The sequence below is a fragment of the Hydractinia symbiolongicarpus genome, chromosome 8 (assembly GCF_029227915.1).
Source record: "Hydractinia symbiolongicarpus strain clone_291-10 chromosome 8, HSymV2.1, whole genome shotgun sequence".
NCBI classification, from domain to species: domain Eukaryota; kingdom Metazoa; phylum Cnidaria; class Hydrozoa; order Anthoathecata; family Hydractiniidae; genus Hydractinia; species Hydractinia symbiolongicarpus.
The window spans coordinates 3783230-3803351 of NC_079882.1; the positions used below are offsets into that span (position 1 = coordinate 3783230).

General features: G+C 33.9%; 2 protein-coding genes across 3 annotated transcripts; one reads left to right on the forward strand and one right to left on the reverse strand.

Annotated features, from left to right (window-relative positions):
• Nucleotides 1-1365: 1365 nt before the first annotated feature.
• LOC130654889 (uncharacterized) lies at nt 1366-6783 on the reverse strand. The gene is made up of 2 exons (XM_057457541.1): nt 6484-6783; nt 1366-3441 (listed from the first exon to the last, which is right to left on the reverse strand). The coding sequence occupies exons 1-2, from the start codon at nt 6728-6730 to the stop codon at nt 1517-1519; spliced, it is 2172 nt and encodes a 723-aa protein (XP_057313524.1). The 5' UTR covers nt 6731-6783; the 3' UTR covers nt 1366-1516.
• A 740-nt stretch (nt 6784-7523) lies between these two features.
• Nucleotides 7524-19048, forward strand: LOC130654549 (inner nuclear membrane protein Man1-like). 2 transcript variants are annotated; one of them, XM_057457160.1, is made up of 15 exons: nt 7524-8608; nt 9858-9874; nt 10678-10741; nt 12557-12645; nt 12724-12788; nt 13899-14011; nt 14199-14300; nt 14766-14868; nt 16025-16196; nt 16583-16619; nt 16694-16781; nt 17144-17252; nt 17889-17967; nt 18238-18393; nt 18562-19048. In XM_057457160.1, exons 1-14 carry the CDS (start codon nt 7606-7608, stop codon nt 18381-18383), a joined length of 2187 nt encoding a protein of 728 aa, XP_057313143.1. In that variant the 5' UTR covers nt 7524-7605; the 3' UTR covers nt 18384-18393; nt 18562-19048. The 2 variants fall into 2 exon arrangements, with proteins under 2 accessions (XP_057313143.1, XP_057313142.1); XM_057457159.1 differs by having other exon boundaries at nt 7527-8608; nt 18238-19048.
• Nucleotides 19049-20122: the final 1074 nt, after the last annotated feature.

The following is a 20122-nucleotide window of genomic DNA, read 5'->3' on the forward strand; positions in this document are numbered from 1 at the left end:
AGGTAAGTTTAAACAGATTGGCTATATAATATTCCACAATATGTATAACGATGGTAAAAACATTGTATGCTTCTATAAAATTCCCGCATGTAAGGGGTGTAAATTCATTTACACCCCATTCGTCAATTACGACCCTGGAGTAACTAACCCCGTAGCGAGGTTTACGTCCCTAGAGTCTATAAGATTCCTAAAAGTATTTGCGTCCTAAGGAACTGAACGAAGTTTAAAACGTCCTTAGACTACACAAGCTCCTATAGTGTAGCTTGGGTCTGTGACTAACCTGGTGGAGTTAGCGACTCTAACAAGGTTCCTTAGTGGACTTCGCGTACGTTGAGTCTGTAACGAACCTAGCTGAATAAGTGATAAACAATAGTAAATAAATACTTTGAAAATAAACAATTTCCTGCAAAAAATTATTTTTTTATATTTAAGAAAAAAGTGTAGCGGAGTTAACGATGATCTAGAATATACAAGGTACACTTATCATTCCACTTGCCATTGGTATGTGTAAACAAGTCAATACAACTTTTCCAATTGAGTAAATTAATAATTTGATACTCAAGCACGAACCATGGTAGCACGAATGTCATTTTAGGGCATCATGGTATTTTTTTTAAATATTGCAAGCAATTCTCGTAACTATTCTCTCTCACGCGAGAATCTAGTACGGTTATAAAAAGTAGATATTTCCTTCGCATGTCTATTAATTTGAAAAAGTCCTTTTTTGAAATTATGCAAAGGTTGTCGAAAATTGTATGTGTTTGATTCGATTTAGTGTTATTGAAAATATATACCCAGACAGGATAGTCTCTACAATTCCTGTTAGCACTGCTATTACCGAATCCTTCGAAGGTGGTCCTAGTGCATTTTAACTCTCATTTAAGGTACGTAAATCGTGCAAATACAGCACTCGCTCCATCTACGAGAACTTTTAGAAAATAAGACGTGGCTAGTTTAAGGCAGGCGCAAAGTATGGTTCAGTGAACACTAGTTGCATAGAAAGAATAAAATGGCTTTTGATTAGATCTACGGATATTCTTAAGAGCGCCATCTTTTAAAACCACTTTCGTCTATAAATTGGAACTCTTCGTTATTGTAGCATTGTTTGGTATTATTTCAAGTACTTTTTAACGCAAACATATAAAAAACGTTAAAATTAAGGTGGAAACAGCGGTATAGGAAAAGTTAACAGATTTGGAAACTTTTCTTCAAGTTTGAGAACAGGCTCTTTCATTTTTTACTGTAAGATTAAGAATTTGAAAGGGAGAGATTGTTAAAGCTGATAAATTTATCCTTCCAATGGTATGTCTCATATGTGTAGATATTTTTGATGAAATTCTACGGAGAATGCAAAAAGCAAACATATCATGAATATCAATGTTTTTATTGCCAGTTAAAGAAAGTCAAAAAATATTACTTCTAAAATTTATCTCAATAAAATTGACAAGTTATGGAATTCAGAGTGAAATAAATCTAAATCAACGAAGTCCTACTTAAAACCTTTGAAAAAAACACATCACATGTTCAGTCCAACTTCTTGACGAAACGACGAAGCAGCTATTTGCATTAGCTGCAACTGGTTCTCGTCAATAGTAGTTTGTAACAACGCTGTTGCTGCATTTGCTTGGTCAACCTCCCCTGTTTCGCTTTCTTGCGTGGCTTCATCATTATCTGTTGTGGTCTGTATCATCTCACCACTTTGCATTGACAGCTCTTCATCTGTTGTTATGCACCTTTTTACTTGACTTTGCATACTTTGGATGTTTTCGACACTTCCCTCCCTCTTTAATTTTCTAATGGTTGTTTTTAATTCCGTTTTAATAGCTCGGTGTGGTTGATACTTGCGAAGGTCTTCTTCTATGTTGATACCAAGACTAATTTTTACAGCAAGAACGTGAGAACACAATCCATTACGTACATCTTCACACGTACAAGAAACTTTTGGAAACAGTTTCACTTCATAATATGTTACAGGGTTCACTTTGACAGTAAAAGATTGTTGTTTGCTGTTCATGGCTATAGCTCCTGCTTTGACAAGTTGCGAAGCCGATGACTGAAGGTTTAACTTAATTTCAGAGTTTGCACAATCTTCTTTTAGAATGCCTTCGGCAACCAAAGTCCGCTTGTTTTGAATGTAAAACAGAATTTGGTCAGGTGGACAAGGCGTAGCATTTGTGTTTATTTCTTCTACTGTCCGTTGCAACGGTTGGAACTCTGCTCGAATGGTGTACTGGCCAACACCGCAGTAACTTTTGTAAATCTCTCCATACAACCACCTTTGTAATAAACATAAAGCTAAAACGGTCGAATGAACTGGAGCATTGCCAGATATCTTTAACTGACGAATGACAATTTCCATTCCTTCATTACTTTTATCCGTCACACCAGTATAGGGATTGTACACATTCCACTTTTCCAACGCCCACCTCCCAAGTCTATCATTGACGACCTCATGGATTTCTTTCATATAATACTCCTCGAAAAATCCGTGCCATCTAGTCTTGCACTCGGCAAGCGCTTCTTCGTATAATTCTTTCGATCGTCGGGAAAACAACTGTCGCAAATCTTCGATATATACAGTCACTTCTTGTTGATTGGCACCATTAGCGTACAACCACGCCTTCGTGTTGGCTATGACATCCTTCCACGAAAACAAAGTGTGCATGTTAGGGAAAACAGTGCTAACAGCTGAGAATTTATTTGGATCCAAATTGAGAACGATCGGATTGGAACTACCGGCCAGGTTTGGTACCATTTGCGCGAGAATCTTGCACAACTCTTGATGTGCCAATCCGCAGGCCTTTTCATGTATTACAAAATGCGACGGTATCGTCGGTCTTTCAAGAAATGCAGGATGAGTGTAAAGAAACGTAGAAACAATATACTCGCCAAGTTCATAAGAGTTACTATATGAAAACAAGGGACGCAGCTCCTGATTTAATTTTAATAAATTTTCCAGGTCATCTGAAATTTCTTTCATTGCGAACACAATAACGAGGTCAGGATAGTGTGAAATAAGCTTCACATAACAGTCTAAGCCATAAGCAGTGCGATGTAATTCTTGAAAGTCGTCTTTACTGAGGATACATTTCTTAATTTGTTTCGGTTTTGACGCTCTATGAACGGTAAATTTTCTTTCGCCATCGTATTTGGAATACCGATGTTCAGATGAAACTCCCCCGACTGAATTGTCGAATCCCTTGTAATCTTTTTGCTTTGCGTCTCGTGTAGCAGCTATTGTGTGATCTCCAAAGTAATGAACAACGACAGGGACACGTTCGCGGTCATCGTTTATTAACTGATACACGTTCTTGTGAAACTTTGACACTTTACCATTGCTCATGTATGCAGCATAATATCGCTTCTGCACTGTAGGGCATTTACCCGGGACTAATTTCGGACCATAATGGCACCAGCGATAACCATCGTTTTTCCATGCCTCTAAAGAGTAAAACACAGTAGGTTTTATAATAAAATTGAAAAAAGGTGACATATATTTTTAATTTAAATAAAATTACAGTTCATTAAAAAACTGAAGACAGTTTCCAACTTCAATTAATTAGAACCCCTTAAAAATCAGTTGTTATTGGGGGGAAAAAAAACAAATTTCTCCTGGTTTTTTTGCAGGAAAGGTGTCACGCAATAGCGCACACACACACACACACACGAGTGCAAAGAAAGTTACCCATAGCGCATGTGATGTGAAAGGGCAAACAATAAAGAACACACAAAAACATGTAGCTACACATAATTTTTTAAAAGAAACCTATTAATAGGAAACTAAAGGCTCGACCTCCTAAACAATGAGAAACTTTCAGTACTGGATTTTTTAAGCTTCAAAAACACTAATAAATACATACGCTTGTGTGATTGAATAACGTACAGACACAAGTCAATTTTATTTGAAAGGAAATTTCGTTTTCAAATTGTATAGCCATGTTTTTTCCAATTCTAGTATTTATCCAATAGATATAAGAAACTGCCGTTGTTAACAAAGGCATCAGGCCTTTGTTAACAACGGCAGTTGGAGGAGCGTAAGTGTGTTGTTTGTGACGATGCTTTTCTTTTTTGCTAAATTTTGGTTTTCTTTTGATTTTCTTGAAATTAAGTATAGTGAAGTTAACTATGGGTGGGTCACAAACTCAGTGTCATTTTGAAACAAATTAATTTTGGAAAATGGATATGTGTGTCATCCCTTATTTTTTCATAAAAAAGAAGAGTACAGTTAGGGACAATTGCAAATTAAGCTATTCTGCCTAAATACGCTATAATAGCCAAGTTTAGACAAATTTAAGTAAGATTTGCGATGTGCTACGGAGATATTGCTTTCAGTTGTTTTGATGTTAATAAGCATAAGCACAACATTTTTTTTGGCAAGGATTACCTTCAAAACAAAAATAAATGTACTCCAGTTTATCATTAAGAAAGAACTAAGGCCAACTCTAGTGTAGTAAGAGTTAGATTATGATCACCTAAAGCTATGATATCCAAAATTAGCTATATCGACAATCTTTTCTCAGGCCTCGTTCTACTTGCAATTTGGGAACGAGTTTGGTTAGTGGTTATGTTTTCTCATATAACCTATAAGATCTGCCATACAAATTCTATGAAATTTACCCTGAGACAAGACGACTTAAACAACTTTCCAAACATGTAAAAATCAACCTAAAGCACCTCTGCACATGGTTAAATGCCAACAAAACATCAACAGCTTAGATACTATATGCCACTGAGAGTAACCATCCAGGTCTATTACTCCCATTTTTATTCAAATCTTATTTAATGTTGTCAAGCCTGGGGTCAACCTGTCTCTAACCTTCTCAAAAGTATCTCTATATTGCAAAATAAGGCTGTTTTATTGCTAACTTTTTCTCAATCTACTGCTACAACAGATCCTATCTTTTATCAACATCGTCTTTTAAAATTTTCTGATATTGTACAAATCTCCAACATTCTCTTTATTAAAAATGTTCTCACTGATTCAACTCCTATAGCTCTAACAGAAACCTACGGTATCAAGATCTATCAACACCATTACAATACCAGGAACAAAACTGCTGGAATGCTTTACCACTTTCTCTCAAACACTACTTACTTTGGTACCAACTCAATTAGATCTCAATGCACTACTTCCTGGAATAATTTACAAAAAATTACCTCTTTATCCTTTATCACATTGTCAAATTCTTTTAAAAAATATAAACTCAACAGATTTTTTCTGGACAATTATGAAAGCTTAGACACTATATGCCACTGAGAGTAAACATCCAGGTCCAGGTAGTGTGTGTGTGTGTTTGTACGTGCTGTGTATGTATGTGTCTGTCAACATGGATTTATATCTTAAAGTGTGTGTGTGTGTGTGTGTCAATTTTCTTCGTCCTATTATTATTATTATTTTTACCCTTTTGGTTTGTATGGGGAAAATGGAATAGTATTTTCCCTCCCTATACACTTCACCCTTGTTACTCTCCCATATGGTGGACTTCACGTTACTATTAGCTTCGCTATGGTGTTGGTCCCTAGCCATTGAATATAACTATATGTGACTATTTATATAAGGGATTATACCTACTGTAATTTCAACTTTTCCATGGCAAATAAATAAATTGAAATTGACTTAGTCTTCAATTAAGCACAGAAAAAAATGGCACGACCAACAAAGATTATGTTGACCAAAGGTTTTATAGCCTGAATAGGCTTTTCTTGTCATATAAGCTATAAAAAGTCTCCTAATTGAGCTACTAGCTTATTTACGAGAATTAGGCTAATATGCAGGTGTCACTGCCGATGAGCCGTAAAAAGTGCAGGCGTTTTCGGACAAATTCCGTGTTGTAAAAAAATTAAAGTATTTGCCCGAAAAAACCCGCATAGACCCAAATAATGTCCGAAAAAAGCGCCTTCTTCCAACTGTCGTCTGCATGTTATGTTTCAAGGAATTGCATTTTGTGAATGCTCCAGAAAATTCAGAAAAGTGTGGGCGGTTTTGGATGACAACCGTCAATTTAATTTAAAAAGTCGCCCGCACTCGCCCTTATATATGTGGTCGTCTGCGGCTTATCGGCACCCTCTTATTTTTAGCTAGGTAGTTTCGTTTTCTTTATATAGCTATTCAACTACATCACATGCAAAGTTAGCCTAATTAAATAAACAGACAAACTTTGTATTATCTTGAGCATTAGTATGAATTTTACGAAAGGAATAATGGCCCCCAGTGGAAACAATCCACTAACTATAGGTTTTTGTGATTTTCTGGGCTAGCCACTTTAAATATTTATTATTATTATTATTATTAGGAATGTTACTTGTCTGAAATCTGAACAAAAAATGAGTCGATGTAGAAACTATATAATTTTTTGTCGCATGAGGAAGCTAGCCTAGCTAAGCTTTAAAAAACCTCCTAAAAGTTTTGAATGTAAAATTAACTAACATAAAAAATAGTTATAAATCAATAAGGTTGAGTAGATAGATTGCTAGGTTAGCTACCTTCGTCACCTGGGTGTGGTATTAGTAGGAAAGTGTCTCCTCCTTTAGGATTTTCAGGAACTTTATTGATAACTTTATGTTGATCTGTATTGCCTAAAATCTCAATAGCAGTTTCGAGTTTCAATGTCTGATTACATCTCAAAATTACAGGATCATCCACGTCCACAGGGGTTATCACTGTACTACTATTATCTGTAGAATCACCAGTAGCATTGACTATGTTTTGATCAACAACGAGGGCAGCCATAATATCTTCGTCTTGTCAAACTTGCAGAACAGATGGAAAGAAAATGAAGACCCCGTTAGGCGCCACCGATGAATAAGATAATTTTAAATCGGGGGGGTTACATATTGGGTGTCGTTGAATAGTTACGTTATTAAGTGCGCCTATAATCTTCATTATTTGCATAATGTATTTTACAAATAATCTTTATTTGGTAATTTTATGTAGAGTATTAGATTCTCTTTGGAATATATTAAATATTTAGCTTTTAATAAACATAGTTCGTCCTTTTAGCAGAACCACTAGCTTAACTCAGACCTCATTGGGGTGAATAAAATAAGAACTGGAAATGAAGTATGTATTTAACAGTTACAATAATATCTCCGGTTAGGCAAATGCTTATCCTTGAACTTTCCCAGTTGTTTCCTGGAAAAACTTGCAGCAGATACTTAAACCTAAAAGAATGCATGTGAAATCTATAATCATGCAAATCTTTGGTGCTAAATTTAAATCATTATATTTTTCATGTGTGTACAACTCTACGCTAAAGCAAAAAGTAAAATAGCAACTTTTATCAAAAAACACATGCACACACATAACCTACAGAGCGCACTCTTCTCCCAAGCTAGAAGAACTCACTAGAGAATAGAAAAATTGTTAAGGTAGGATATTGGAAAAGAGAGACAAAAGTTACAAAAAGTGATCAATGTGTTGTGTGCGTGAAGTTTATAACCGAGGGTATTTGTATCATTTTCTAAATTTCTATGGGTCCATCCATGTCCTTATTATAATGGTTATTGTGCTGCTGATTAATTTGTCTAGACAAAAGGCGGCAAAATTTATGTAGGACGGCGAGACAACCCCAGCGAGTCGCGCATGAAACACTATCAAAATTCAAAATGGCAGCCGCTGTTGATCAGCTTACTGATTCTGAACTTCGAAAGCAATTAAAATCTTATGGTCAGGACGTAGGACCAATAACTAAAACAACTAGACGGTTATGGGAGAAAAAACTAGAGAAATTCCAGCTTTTAGGTCCTCCAGACAGGAAGGAAGAAGAATTAAAAGAAAAAAAAACTAGAAGAAGGTCATCTATCAGTCGGCAAAGTACTGCAACGCGCGCAGCTTCACCAAGCAGAAGGAAATCCACTGCAAAAAGTAAAAAGCTAGCTCCTTTCTCCAGTGATGAAGATGAACCTCAAGTTCCTTTGAGTACATCTAGGCGTTCAATTCAAACTTCACCTATTGGTTTTCCAGAGAAGCAGGAATCTATTCCAACCAATAAAACTCCATTGTCTGTTTTAGCTGAAAAAAATTCAGTCACAAGTAGAAGAAAGTCATCTCAGAGAACGTATACACTTATTGATAGAAGTTCAAACTCCTATCAATCTACCACCCGTTCTAGTGAATTTAGCGATGACGATTTTCCTGAGTCTAAATTAAAACAAAGCAAGAGGCAGTCTCTTCCTTCTAATGGTGGACATGAAAGCTTGATTACATCTGTGAATAGGAGAAGAAATAGTGCAGACAGGCTTTCCATGCCAAGGGAATATGTAAGTGAATCTGGAGCAACACCAACAAGAAAAAATCTTAATGAATCTAAAATCAGGGATGAAATTGATGCGTCCTTGCTACAAATAAGAAATACATTTTCGGCCAAGAAACCTAGTCCACCATCTAATAGAGCAGTTAGACATACTTTCAACGAAGTAAATTATGAAGATCAGGAGGATGAAGAAGATGAAGAGCTAGATGCAGAATTTGTTCATGAAAACTATGAACGTTTTTTTAACACCAAAACTCTAGTGATATTTATCTTAAGTTGTTTAATGGCTATGCTTATGATTGGGTTATATTTAAATGATGACCAAGACAGCCTTCCAGCTATTACCCATGTTTCAGGTATAAACCAATTCTCTAGCTATATACATATAGACATGATACCAATGTTTACAAGATTTTGTATTGCATGGGTATAGCTTTATATATCTATATATATATATACACAGTCGGATAAGAGCCGACATCCGGGACAAACCCAGATATATATACAGTTGGATAAGAGCCGGCATCCAGGACAAACCCAGATCAGGGATCACTTCTACTAAAATAGGTGAGAAAAAGGCAGTACGATCCAAAGCAGAGCTCTGCGACCATCCCATTTTTCAGTCTCTTCCACAATTAGAAATAAATATTTTCACTGGGGGGGCAAAAAAATTCTCCAAGCCATTCTTCAAAGCAATGGCCCTGAAAAAATCCTGGATAATAATAATAATAATAATATATTTTACGTGGCTGGCCCAGAATAACCTCCAAGTCTTTATGGTTGTTTCCACTGGAGTCCACTGAGATATATATTATTGGCATGTGGGGATATTGGCATATGGTAATAAAAAGGAAACAAAAATGATAACTGATCACTATAATGACAAAAAAATTAAAAATTAAAAAATAATAATAATCCCTCAAATATAATCTAGTCGTAAAGATTAAAAACATGGTGAGATGAGAAGTAGATCTGCAATAAGACTAGTCACGTTCAAGACATACTTCATAGATGGAAGTGCTAAATCAATGCAGAACATTTCCAAAATTATTTCAAACTTTTACAAGTAGCGGTTTCCAAACTAGAGCACAGTATTTAAGATGCGGCTGAACTAAACTGACAAATAGCTTCCTATAACTTTCCAAAATTTTCCTAGAGCTTTCTTTCTGATAAAGGGGCACCAAAAGCAGGCCCACCTTATTTATGAATTTCTCAAGCATTATTTTAAAGTATCATAAGTTAAATACTTTAATTTTCAACTATGTCAAACACACTGAATGTATACCCATTTGTACTAAATAATTTATTTAATTTTTACTTTTATTTTCTATATACAGCCTTGTTGATACAAGGTGCAAAATATTACATTAAATAAAACATGCACTGGTAGCCTTGTAGGTCTTGGGTTCAAACCCAGACGAGTCATGCCAGAGGTTATAAAAGTGTGAATCTATCTATGCAAAATTACTGAATTTACTATGCGATAAATATTAGTAACACTATTTTTAACTTGCTACTTTGTATTTATTTTTTCACAACAGCATGTCTTGCATTAATTTTATAACATGTGATAGCATTTCAATTAATTTGCAAAAATATTTTTAGGCGCTGTTAAAAAAAAGGTATGTTTAAATATTACTCTTTATTATAACTGTGGACAAATTCTTGTTGAACCTTCAGTATTTTTGTGTAGCAAATTTTACTGAAGTGCAACGATAAACAAGTTGTGAAATAAAGAAGGACTGATTAACTAAAACTGTGTATATGCCTATATCCTATATATATAGACCTGGCAAAAACATAACACTATTAAGCCCTTTCAAGGACTCTTTTGGGACTGATACTTATAATAGAAAATTTTATAGGATCACATTGAACGAAAAAACAATCAGTTCAATGTTTTTATAGGTAATAAAAAGACACTTCATAACATTTGCAAGTTCATAAGTTATTCACCTGGTTTCATTTGGAATTAAATGTTTACACTAATGAGCAAAAATTTCATTTGGAAAACTGAATGGAAATATTTTTGTATAGTTGAATGGAAATATTTAAAAACAGATCTTTAACATAGAAAAATGCTAGATAATTTATAAATGTGTTAAAAAAATAAACTCTGTTATCTATTTGCGTATCAATCCCCCAAAAAGAATCCTTGGGTATGGCCTTTAAAAGATGTTGCGAAGGTTTTAAAAAAGAGGTTTGAGTTTGAGACCTTTAAAAACAATAAATCATATATTGCTGACACGATTTTGATTTGTTACTGTAAACTTTGGCATTAAAAATTAATTTCTAAATGCATCTTTAAATTAATTAAAATGACAGTGTACAACATAAAAAATTAAGCTAAAATGTTTAAAATTTTTGGAGGATTTTTTAGTGTTGTTGCTGTTGTTTGGTTGCATACATTTTTCGTAATTTTCAGGAGTTAGAAGAGCAGTCTATGCAACTGTTAAATTGTTGGTACAAAGAATTAAGCAATTTGGCTGGTAGGTTTTGCAGACTTTTTTTATTAAATGAGACTTTCTGCCCTCTCATGTAAACTTTTATATATTTTTTAAACTTTTTGGAAAATTCAATTGAAGTGTCGTGACATTTTATTTCTGACATCTTATAAAAAAGGATTTACTGAATGAGATTTTTACATATTTTTTTTTTTTTGGAAAAGGGATTAAGCCTATTCGGTCTGGTGTATTTTAGTTTTAAACATATTATGACGGGGGGGCTGATCTTCATAACTTTTAACAGGCTTGTCAAAATTGTATCAAACTTGGCACACTTATAGTACGTCATGTAAGGAACAATATCACAGCAATAAATATATGTCTACAACAGAGATACACTTTTGCGAAAATGGCAAAAAATCACGTATTTGCGAAAGTTTCTCTCACGAAAGTTTCTCCAATTAAAGTACATACGTTGCATGAATAAAGGCCAAAAATTGCCTGAAAATCCATTTTTCCTGATTTTTTGGTACAATTCGAAAAAAATCGGGTAATTGGGTTGATCATGTGACCAGAATTCCCAGAAAGATTCCCCTTAGACAAGATGAAGTTTTCTTATAAGTTTCAAGTCCTAAGGTTTTTTCTAACTTAAGTTATTATATTTTCCCCAATTATAAGGATTTGATAGAGATTTTTAGGGGTAGTTTAAAGTTATAGCCAATATCTAAAGCTCTAAGAGATATAGGACATAAATATATAGTATACAGGTGGCTAATTAGATAATTATGAGAACTTAGTAAGTATCATAACCAAGCAGCATGGTAAAAAAGGGTTATTAACTTAAATCCTTTCTGGTCCCAACAGATCTATAGGGTTAAAGGGAGTAAGCGTGTAAGGGAGTGAAAGAAGCAATGACAAAAGTGATGAATGTTTTTTAATTATTGTTTTTATCAAATTTTTATTAAATGGCTTTTATGCAAAAGAAATATTGAATGTAGACTTTTCTATTTTTTTTAGTCCATAACACACAATTCTTGTACTTTACTAGAATTATTGAGACAGTAACATTTTTTTTCTCATTTTTTAAATGACTAAAACCAATAAATGGTCAGTACTCAGCAGCTGGCATTCTGCAAAAGTGTTACTTTTGCAAATGAATAATGCAGGTGAAAAGCATTTAAAACCTGCTACACAGGTTTTCTTAAAAAAAACAATAAAATCTGACCTGAAGCTGGATGTTCTTATTTTGTATGGCTTTTATGCCTGATTTGTTTTGTTCTTTGCAGTAAGAACACAACTTCAGAATTCAGCCTTTCTTTTCGTAGTTATAAAATTTTTTTCTCAAAGCTCTCTAAAATTTAGGTGTTTATGTGACTATTCATTAACAATCATGCCAAAATGAATATTATTTTTAGATACTGCAGGCAAGAGAAAAAAAATGCAAAAAAAATCTAGCAATTAGTCTCACTAACATAGCCATGTGAGAGAAAAATTCACGTCAGACACACAAAAACCTAAAATTTTCCTAATGAAAATGATCATGGTGATGTCAGCAACAATTAAAACAGTTTGAGAATTAGGATCTAATCGAATAATGCAGGATTCTAAGTCCACTGTTAACATTGTCAAGTTCAAAATGTCTAAATCTAAAAATAGAAATATATACCTTAAAATGTGCAGTCTCAAAATATTTTATGACCACTATTGTGGAAAAGGAAACTGATGTATTAAATTGTTTTGCTTTATTTTTAATTTGTACAAAATTGGATCACACTTCCATTGAAGTGATAATTTAATAGGTTCTTCTTGAAACTAAGTATCAAACAGTGAAATATTATCTACATAACTTGCTCTTTTAAGGTTCACATGAATGTGGGTACACTGCAGACAAGTGGCTTGGAGTAGAAAAGCTAAATAGAAGTGCAGAATCTTGCTTTGAAAAAGAGAAGGTACCACACATGTTTTTATACCTATTGATACAGATTTTTTGTGCAAATCTTTTATACGTTTTTTTGTTTTGGTTTTAGCTAGAACTAAATGTTGTCACAAATACATTGTCATTAATCAGAAAAAATTACACTGACTATTTTGAGTAAGTATTCGATTACACTGTTTCTTCTGTGCTGTCAATTTGTTCTAAGGCCAAATGTTACTTAATTGTTACTCTCCTACGATACTCTAATAAGTCCACCAAATTTGTTTACATATTTTAAGAAAATGAGGGAAACCAAATTTTATGAGGCTTTTACATATGTTTTTGTTGACTGACAGTTAACAAACACTTAATTCTCTACCTTTTTTTAATGTTTTAAATGTTCAGATTCTTATTATTTTTGCACTGTAATCTGCAATGGAATAACTAAAATTTTAGTCATTAAGACATCATTCTCGGCTTAACGTCTGTTTTCCATGCTAGCATGGGTTGGACGGGGTATATTAATGACCCTCTTCGAATCTGATCCAGACTGTGTTAGATCTAAACTCAACTTCCTCTGTATCAAGTCTGTCCTTATAACCTCCTGCCAAGTCTTTCATGGTCTGCCTCTGGGCTTTTCCCCAGGAACTATCAAGGGTCTACACTTTCTTACCGAATTATCCTCCTCCATTCTTTCCAAATGCCTCAGCCAATTTAATCTTCTTATCTGGATAACATCTTTAATTCTACGGATACTTAGCCTGCTTTTTAGCTCATTTGAACTCTTTCTGTCTCTCAGACTGGCGTTACACATCCACCTAACCATTCTCATATCATTCCTTTCTAAACGGTCAAGATCTTCCTGCTTCACTGCCCATGTCTCACTACCGTACAACATAACACTTCTTACACAGGCCTCATACAACCTACCCTTTACCTCAATTGAGAAGACTCTGCTAGTCAACAAAGGAAGTAACTCTCTGAACTTTTTCTAAGCAGAACCTGTCCTGAAAGTAACACTTCTTCTAACACCCCCTTCACTGCCCAACATATCACCTAAGTAACAAGTTCTCAACTATCTCTAACGAGCCACTGTTGTACATCATTAAAGCTGAAAATACTTCATTCTCTATAATCTCACCTTTGCAACGCTTGCATACAAACCAAATCTTAACCTTCCACCAATACTACTGCACTTCTTATGTACTCAATGCTAAATAATGTATTCGGGTACGAATACATTATTTCAACTGAAATTAAATTTGAAATAACTTTTTTTTCTTTCAGATTCAATAAAGATAAAACACTTTACAGCTCTAAACAGAGTTATAGATCATTATGGTGTCGTGTAACGAGTGCTATTTCAATAATTTTTTTTCGGATTGCAATATTTTTGGGTGGTGAGTATTTATATGGTATACATTTAAAAGGCTTATTCTCAGTTGATCAATTTTTTATAAAATACCTAACTAAAAAAAACAGCAACTTGAGCTGTACGGCTTCCACAATTTTCTGTTGTTATCTATGTATGAATTGTTTGAACAGCCTTTCTCATTAATGCTTGATTACCATGCTTTGTTTGTTCAGTCGTAGTGCTTGCTTTTGGTATTTATTTTCTGATGAAGAAACGCTGGACAATCGATGATGAGGAGACAAGACAAATGTTATTTTTTGTGGACAAAATAATAGGTTTGTTGTTGTTGTTGTTTGTTGTTGTTTGTTGTTATTATTGTTATTGTTGCTGCTAATGTTGGTTCCACCTGCAATTACCATGTTGGATTATAGATTTTTTGGAAAAGTATTAAAGCATATGACACAAACAAAAACAATCTTGATTGGCTGAAACTTTTGCATGATAGGTAAAAAAAAACGTTCAAAAGTACTAGTTGAACAGCTCACAGTAAGTTCTAAATCTGCTGCAAACAATTAACAAGTGAACTTTCACCAGCTCATAAATGTTTGTTAGCGATAGTAAAAGTGTATTCTTATCTACTTGTGTCGCGATCTTTTAAATTTTACCCTTTTTACAAACATTACAAGACTGTACAAAATTAAACAAGTAGATTATAAAGAAAAAGTTTTTGGTAAGAATTTTTAGTCAATTATGCATGTAAAATCTGCACTAAGAACGAATATCTGTTTGTTTATTTGTAGATATCTTAAGACGGCACCACGATGTCTGTGTGATGAATAAAGAAATCTCGCCATATTTGCCTATTCCACACGTACGAGACATGCTTATTCCTGTTGCTAAGAGGTTAGTTGTAACGTCGACTTTACAAGTTGTGTTGCTGTTTTTTTTTACAAAAATAAATTTTTTGACGCACTTGTTTAGTTGGGTTTAACTTTACGGTGTGTCGTCATCACTAATATGTCAATACTTGACAACCGAGAAAAAATTTAGCCTTACCAAAATCATTTTAAGAAACGTAAACATTAAAATAAAAAGGGCTGGACACACACAAATACTGAAAGTTATTTCGCGAACACCATATGTTAGGGAAACCATTAAGATCCTATTTGTTTTCGAAATGCTAGCCCACAAATAAATTAATAAAATTTGCTTTCTTATGGTTTAGGTGAAGAAAACATTTTTTTGCCTACAGTATGCGTTTATTTTTCTTCGTGAATAAACAGTGCCATCAGACACAGTACTAAAGCCTGGCATCGAAATAAGAAGCACGAGTGCTTCTTATTTATTTGAAATAACAAACAGCCATCACGGTAGATGTGAAAAAACACTTTCGTAATATTCCCAACACATAACGATTTCTTGTTTGCTATATGGGGGTGTCCCATATAGCAGACAAGAAATTTGCAGACAAGAAATGTGTTGTGATTTTAATCTCTGTTCCTTGTTAACACTTTGATATAATACATTAAGTTGATTTGACGACCGCCTCTGTCTTCCACTCTTTTTTACTTGTTACTATTCAGGAATCAATTTTATTTCTATTTCGATTGTTATTTAAAATAAACATCTAGCTTATAGTAGACGACTATATAAATAAGAATTAACTTGGTTTGCAATGACGTGTTCAACACAGTGATATTAAGAAATCTTATGCACTACTGTGTTGAATCTTTTTCTGCTGATACTTTTGGATTAACGATTTCTTTGTGCGTAATTTGTAATCTGTCTTCTGATGTAAATCCTTGTCTTCAAGCCAGACAGACGTCTAACGTCAATGGAGACATTATTTACATCCTTGAACAGATGTGTTATTATTTGTTTTGGAACACTCCTCTATGCTTTGTCTTGTATTTCTGTAGACATTGAATTATGCAGTAAGTGCAACAGATTGCTTTTAAATTTGTTTGTAAAAATTTAACTCTGTTTTTTATTTATTATTTTTTTTTTTTTTATTAATCATTAAGCTGGATTATTAAGTGGAATGTAACGTTTCATTTAGGAAGCAAATGGCGAAAATCTGGCAAAAAGCCGTTCACCTGCTGAACACTTCGGACTCGCGCATTCGCGTGGAAACACAAAGGATCGCAGGGGAAGACTACGAAGTGTGGCGTTGGATTGGGATCAGTACACCAAAGATGAAGAAGGAGAAAAGAGTGACAAATAAGCTATACGTATGATTCATTCGTTGTCAGTTCACACATTTTTCATAAGTTGCTAAAAAGTTGAAAAACTTTTATTTTTTTAACTGTTTTGTTGGTTACCGAGTTTAAACCGTAGCAACCTAATTTTCTAAATATTTAGCCTAAAAAGATGCTTAGTAGTCTGGTAGTCTTTTTAAGCCAAATCTCAGCTTCTACCGTTAGCAATTTGACAACGTATAAAAAACTTGTAATGTTTAGCTAGTTTTAGAACAAGTTTTTCGCGCCAGCTGTTGTATTTCGTAATTTGAAGAAAGACAATGCTGTGTTGATTAATTTTACTCCTGTTTCTGTTTCATGCGTTTCTCACCTTAACTTGTTTGATGTTCGCATTGACTTGATTATTTTCTTTATTTTAGCTTGCGTCAGAAAATACAAAGTGTTGGCAAGGACCTGGTAAGTGAAAAAGATTTCCTCGCCTCTATGTCGTGCTACGTGTGTCAATATTATTTTTTCCTGTTGTTTTTAAGCTTTCGATGAAATTGAGGCAGTCGTTCGAATGCCAATTGTAACGCCGACGCCGTGTTTGAAGATCCGATACATGCATGAGGGACCTGAGTAGGTTGATTGAAATTTTATTTGAAAATTAAACTGAAAGCGAAACTCTGCGCCGCATAATTTCTTCAAATAATAATAAACATTTGCGAAATATTTTAATGTGGTGATTTGTTCTGTTATTGGACAAAATTATTTCTATTATAAAATAATTTTTCAACGGTTTTTTTGCAGTGGACTCTTTTGTTTATTTGCAACTCGTGTAGGGAGTGGAAAATTTGTTTCAGATGCGGGAAGGTCGAGATAAAGGGGAGACAAAATTTAGGGAAAGAGATCAAATTGTGTTTAAAAGAAAATATTTGTAACAGGTAGAATCTACTTTGTTTCCTCTTTTTTTCTACCGATAATCTCCATCTTCCTTGTAGTGAAAAAGGGAAGGTGTGGATTACGAAAGTTACAGATGCAATTTTAGAAAAATGCAACAAAGATGGGGCGCAGATCTTGCACATTTTTGTGGATGACCAATCTAAAGAAGTATGTCGGAGTATTTTAACTTTCTCTTTCCACACAGGTTCCCAATTTTTATGCGTTGTTAAAATGGAGAATTCTATAGTCCAGAAAATATTACATATGATAAATGAATTGATTAATCTATTACACGTTGGCCTTATGTGGACACGTTGAGCATGAATGCAACGTTAAGCTTGAAACGTTTTTAAGCTTCGATGTTGAAGCAAAAATTAGGAGTTGTGAGTACTAATTGAAATAGTTTAATAACGTCTACAGAGTTTCATAAAAGCATTCCATGCATTACCTAAACTAAATTGCGTATCCAGCATTGTCTCTTGTTGTCAACCAGCATTGAGAAAACTTAGAAGTTAGAAGTAGCAGTGAGAAGGGAAAAATTGGCCGTGCTTTTTATTATTTACATGCTGTGTTGTTTTTTTGTTATGTCGAGGGAAACCCTTTTTATTTCTTAATGTTTCGGCTCCACTTCAAACAAAAACAAAGACATTGAAGTCATCCACACTGTTGGTAAGAAAGTAAAATGCGGTCTGGTTGTAATCATACGCTGATAAAACCTCCATTCTGTTCTTGAGTGTATCTAAGACTCACTGTATTCGCAAAAAATTATTCTTAATTTTATTTAAAACAAGTGTATTTCTCTAGGGTTGTGTGTATGTAAAATGTGACAGTCTCGATTCCGCTGGTAAAGCGTTCAGAAGTATGTATGGAAACTGGTTTGACGGTAGGCGTACTCCCTTGTTTGTTTTTGTTACTCGCAATATATTGTCGAAATAATTATTTGCAGGAAATTAAAAAATGTTAAAATGATATTTCCGTTCATCTGATTAATGCAAAATTTACGCGATTCTTGCGACAAAAATTATTGTGCGAATTTATTAAAATTATTGAATGTTAGTACAAGTTACATATTATAAATATGTTTTAGACTTTAAGCAAATATGGGCGTTTTTTCTTTATACGGGCGTTATTTATTTTTGCTTACCTGTTCTAGGTCGACTTGTAATTGTGAAGTTTGTCACGTTAGCCCGCTACCATCAACGTTTTCCGGTTGCTTTAGCCAGCAATCAACCGCTAAAACCATCCGGTACATCCTTATCGTCGCTTGATTGGGTAAACGAAGGTGACAATGATGACTAAACTACACGAGGTCCGCTTCTTTGGTTTGCTTGTGTAAACTCCGTCGTATATAGTGAAGTTAATTTCTCTCCATCGTGGAGCATGTTTTTTTCGATATCTTTAACGAACAGCAATTGATATTTAACGAAAGTTTACACCGTGTAGGAAACAATTTTGATAATAATTTCGAATTGTTTAGGACAAATGGTTGTTTATTTGGAGAAAGAACTCATGCTTTCAAAGAGGGTAGAAACCTTACGTAAGAGGATGATAGCCTACTTGGATTGCTTGAAAATTTTTAGGACTTTATTTTAAAATGTAACTTGTTGATATAGCTCATGTACGCTGTATATAATACATATTCGTTATTAGTCATATCGACATCAATTCCATCGCAGTAGATCTCGTACATATTAGATCCTAATGAATCTGTAGCTAATGGAATTGATGCTCGACGTTTTTTGTCTCTGTTCTTCTCGAACTTTAATACCTTGTATTTCTAACGAACATAGCGAAATCACTGAGAATCCTGGGAATTTATTATGTGTATTAACGTTAACCTACGTATTTATTGTTTATATGGGTTTATAATTTGATTTGATTTTTCAGTTTTTATTGGTGTGTATGTAGTACTTACTATTTTCAAAATATGTTTTTTTCTTTTTTTCCGGCATATTTTAACAGTATTTATGACGTGTTTTTATTGTGGTCTACCTTCCTTCCACAACTCGTGGAACAGGCAAGAAAATAGACCAGCTAACATTGATACGAAGGTACTAATTTTTCCAATATTAGTGGACTTCATACTCATCTAACATTAGCGTAATTCGAGATAAACCTTCGGAATCATATAACCCTATTGGAAGCGCTCTTAAATATTTATTTATAGATGCGTGAATCTGTTGGCCACACTTATAATCTTGTAAATGATTAAAGAAAATGTGAACGTTCCTAAAATCTCCTAATGAACCCTAATTTTAGACTAAAAATATCAAATATTTCTAAAAAAACAAAAAATGTTTATCCTGAAAATGCATTTTTTTTTCCAAAGTATTTTGCAATATTTTTTAAAAAAAAGTTCAAGGCGTATTTGTTAGGAAAAGCTTAATTATGAAGTCCTCACTTTCTTCTAAAATTTAAAATCTCTTGGAATATAGAATATGGAGTGGTTTATATGTTTTTGGTATATTCTTTGAAAATTTGTTCTTACAATTTATAATTCGCAGAAGGTTGCAGAAAATTGTGAGAAATAGAAGGATTTCGGAGATGAATTTAGAAATTAACATTTTAAAGTGTGTAAAAAATCGAAGAAAGTAAAAAAATTATTCAGTATGACAGGCATATATAAGTTAGTTACAATGTGATCGAAATTTTTAGGGAATGTGTTATGGTTATAATTTTTCAATGTGTAACAATATTTACTCAATTCCAGTCTGATGAATAGAGTGCCTTTGAATAATGACTTGTTTTAAGTTGGCACCGTGGTATATGCAGCACATTATCCTTGAAGTAATTCGGAAATATCCGATGTTACACTAGTTCAATTTTAAATACTGACAAGACGCCCCGTCAAAAGAAGTGCCAGTGTTTTCGCCATTGTGTGCGCTTTTGATTGGCCAGACCCTACTTTCGAAAAATAAGAGATAGATAATTTAAATTGTCGTCTCAGCACATGTCGGAACCAAATATTTATTTACACGACCTCTGGTTATTTTTGAAGAACGTCATTAATCGACCAGGCCTAATTATTAGCATTGACT

Excerpts from the sequence above, each read along its gene's own strand:
- LOC130654889 (XM_057457541.1), bottom strand. The coding sequence starts at position 6,730 with ATGGCTGCCCTCGTTGTTGATCAAAACATAGTCAATGCTACTGGTGAT. Across the intron at positions 3,442-6,483 it reads ACCACACCCAGGTGACGAAG|AGGCATGGAAAAACGATGGT; the intron begins GTAGCTAACCTA and ends TTTACTCTTTAG.
- LOC130654549 (XM_057457160.1), top strand. The coding sequence starts at position 7,606 with ATGGCAGCCGCTGTTGATCAGCTTACTGATTCTGAACTTCGAAAGCAA. Across the intron at positions 16,197-16,582 it reads GAGTGACAAATAAGCTATAC|CTTGCGTCAGAAAATACAAA; the intron begins GTATGATTCATT and ends TCTTTATTTTAG. Across the intron at positions 17,253-17,888 it reads TGGATGACCAATCTAAAGAA|GGTTGTGTGTATGTAAAATG; the intron begins GTATGTCGGAGT and ends GTATTTCTCTAG.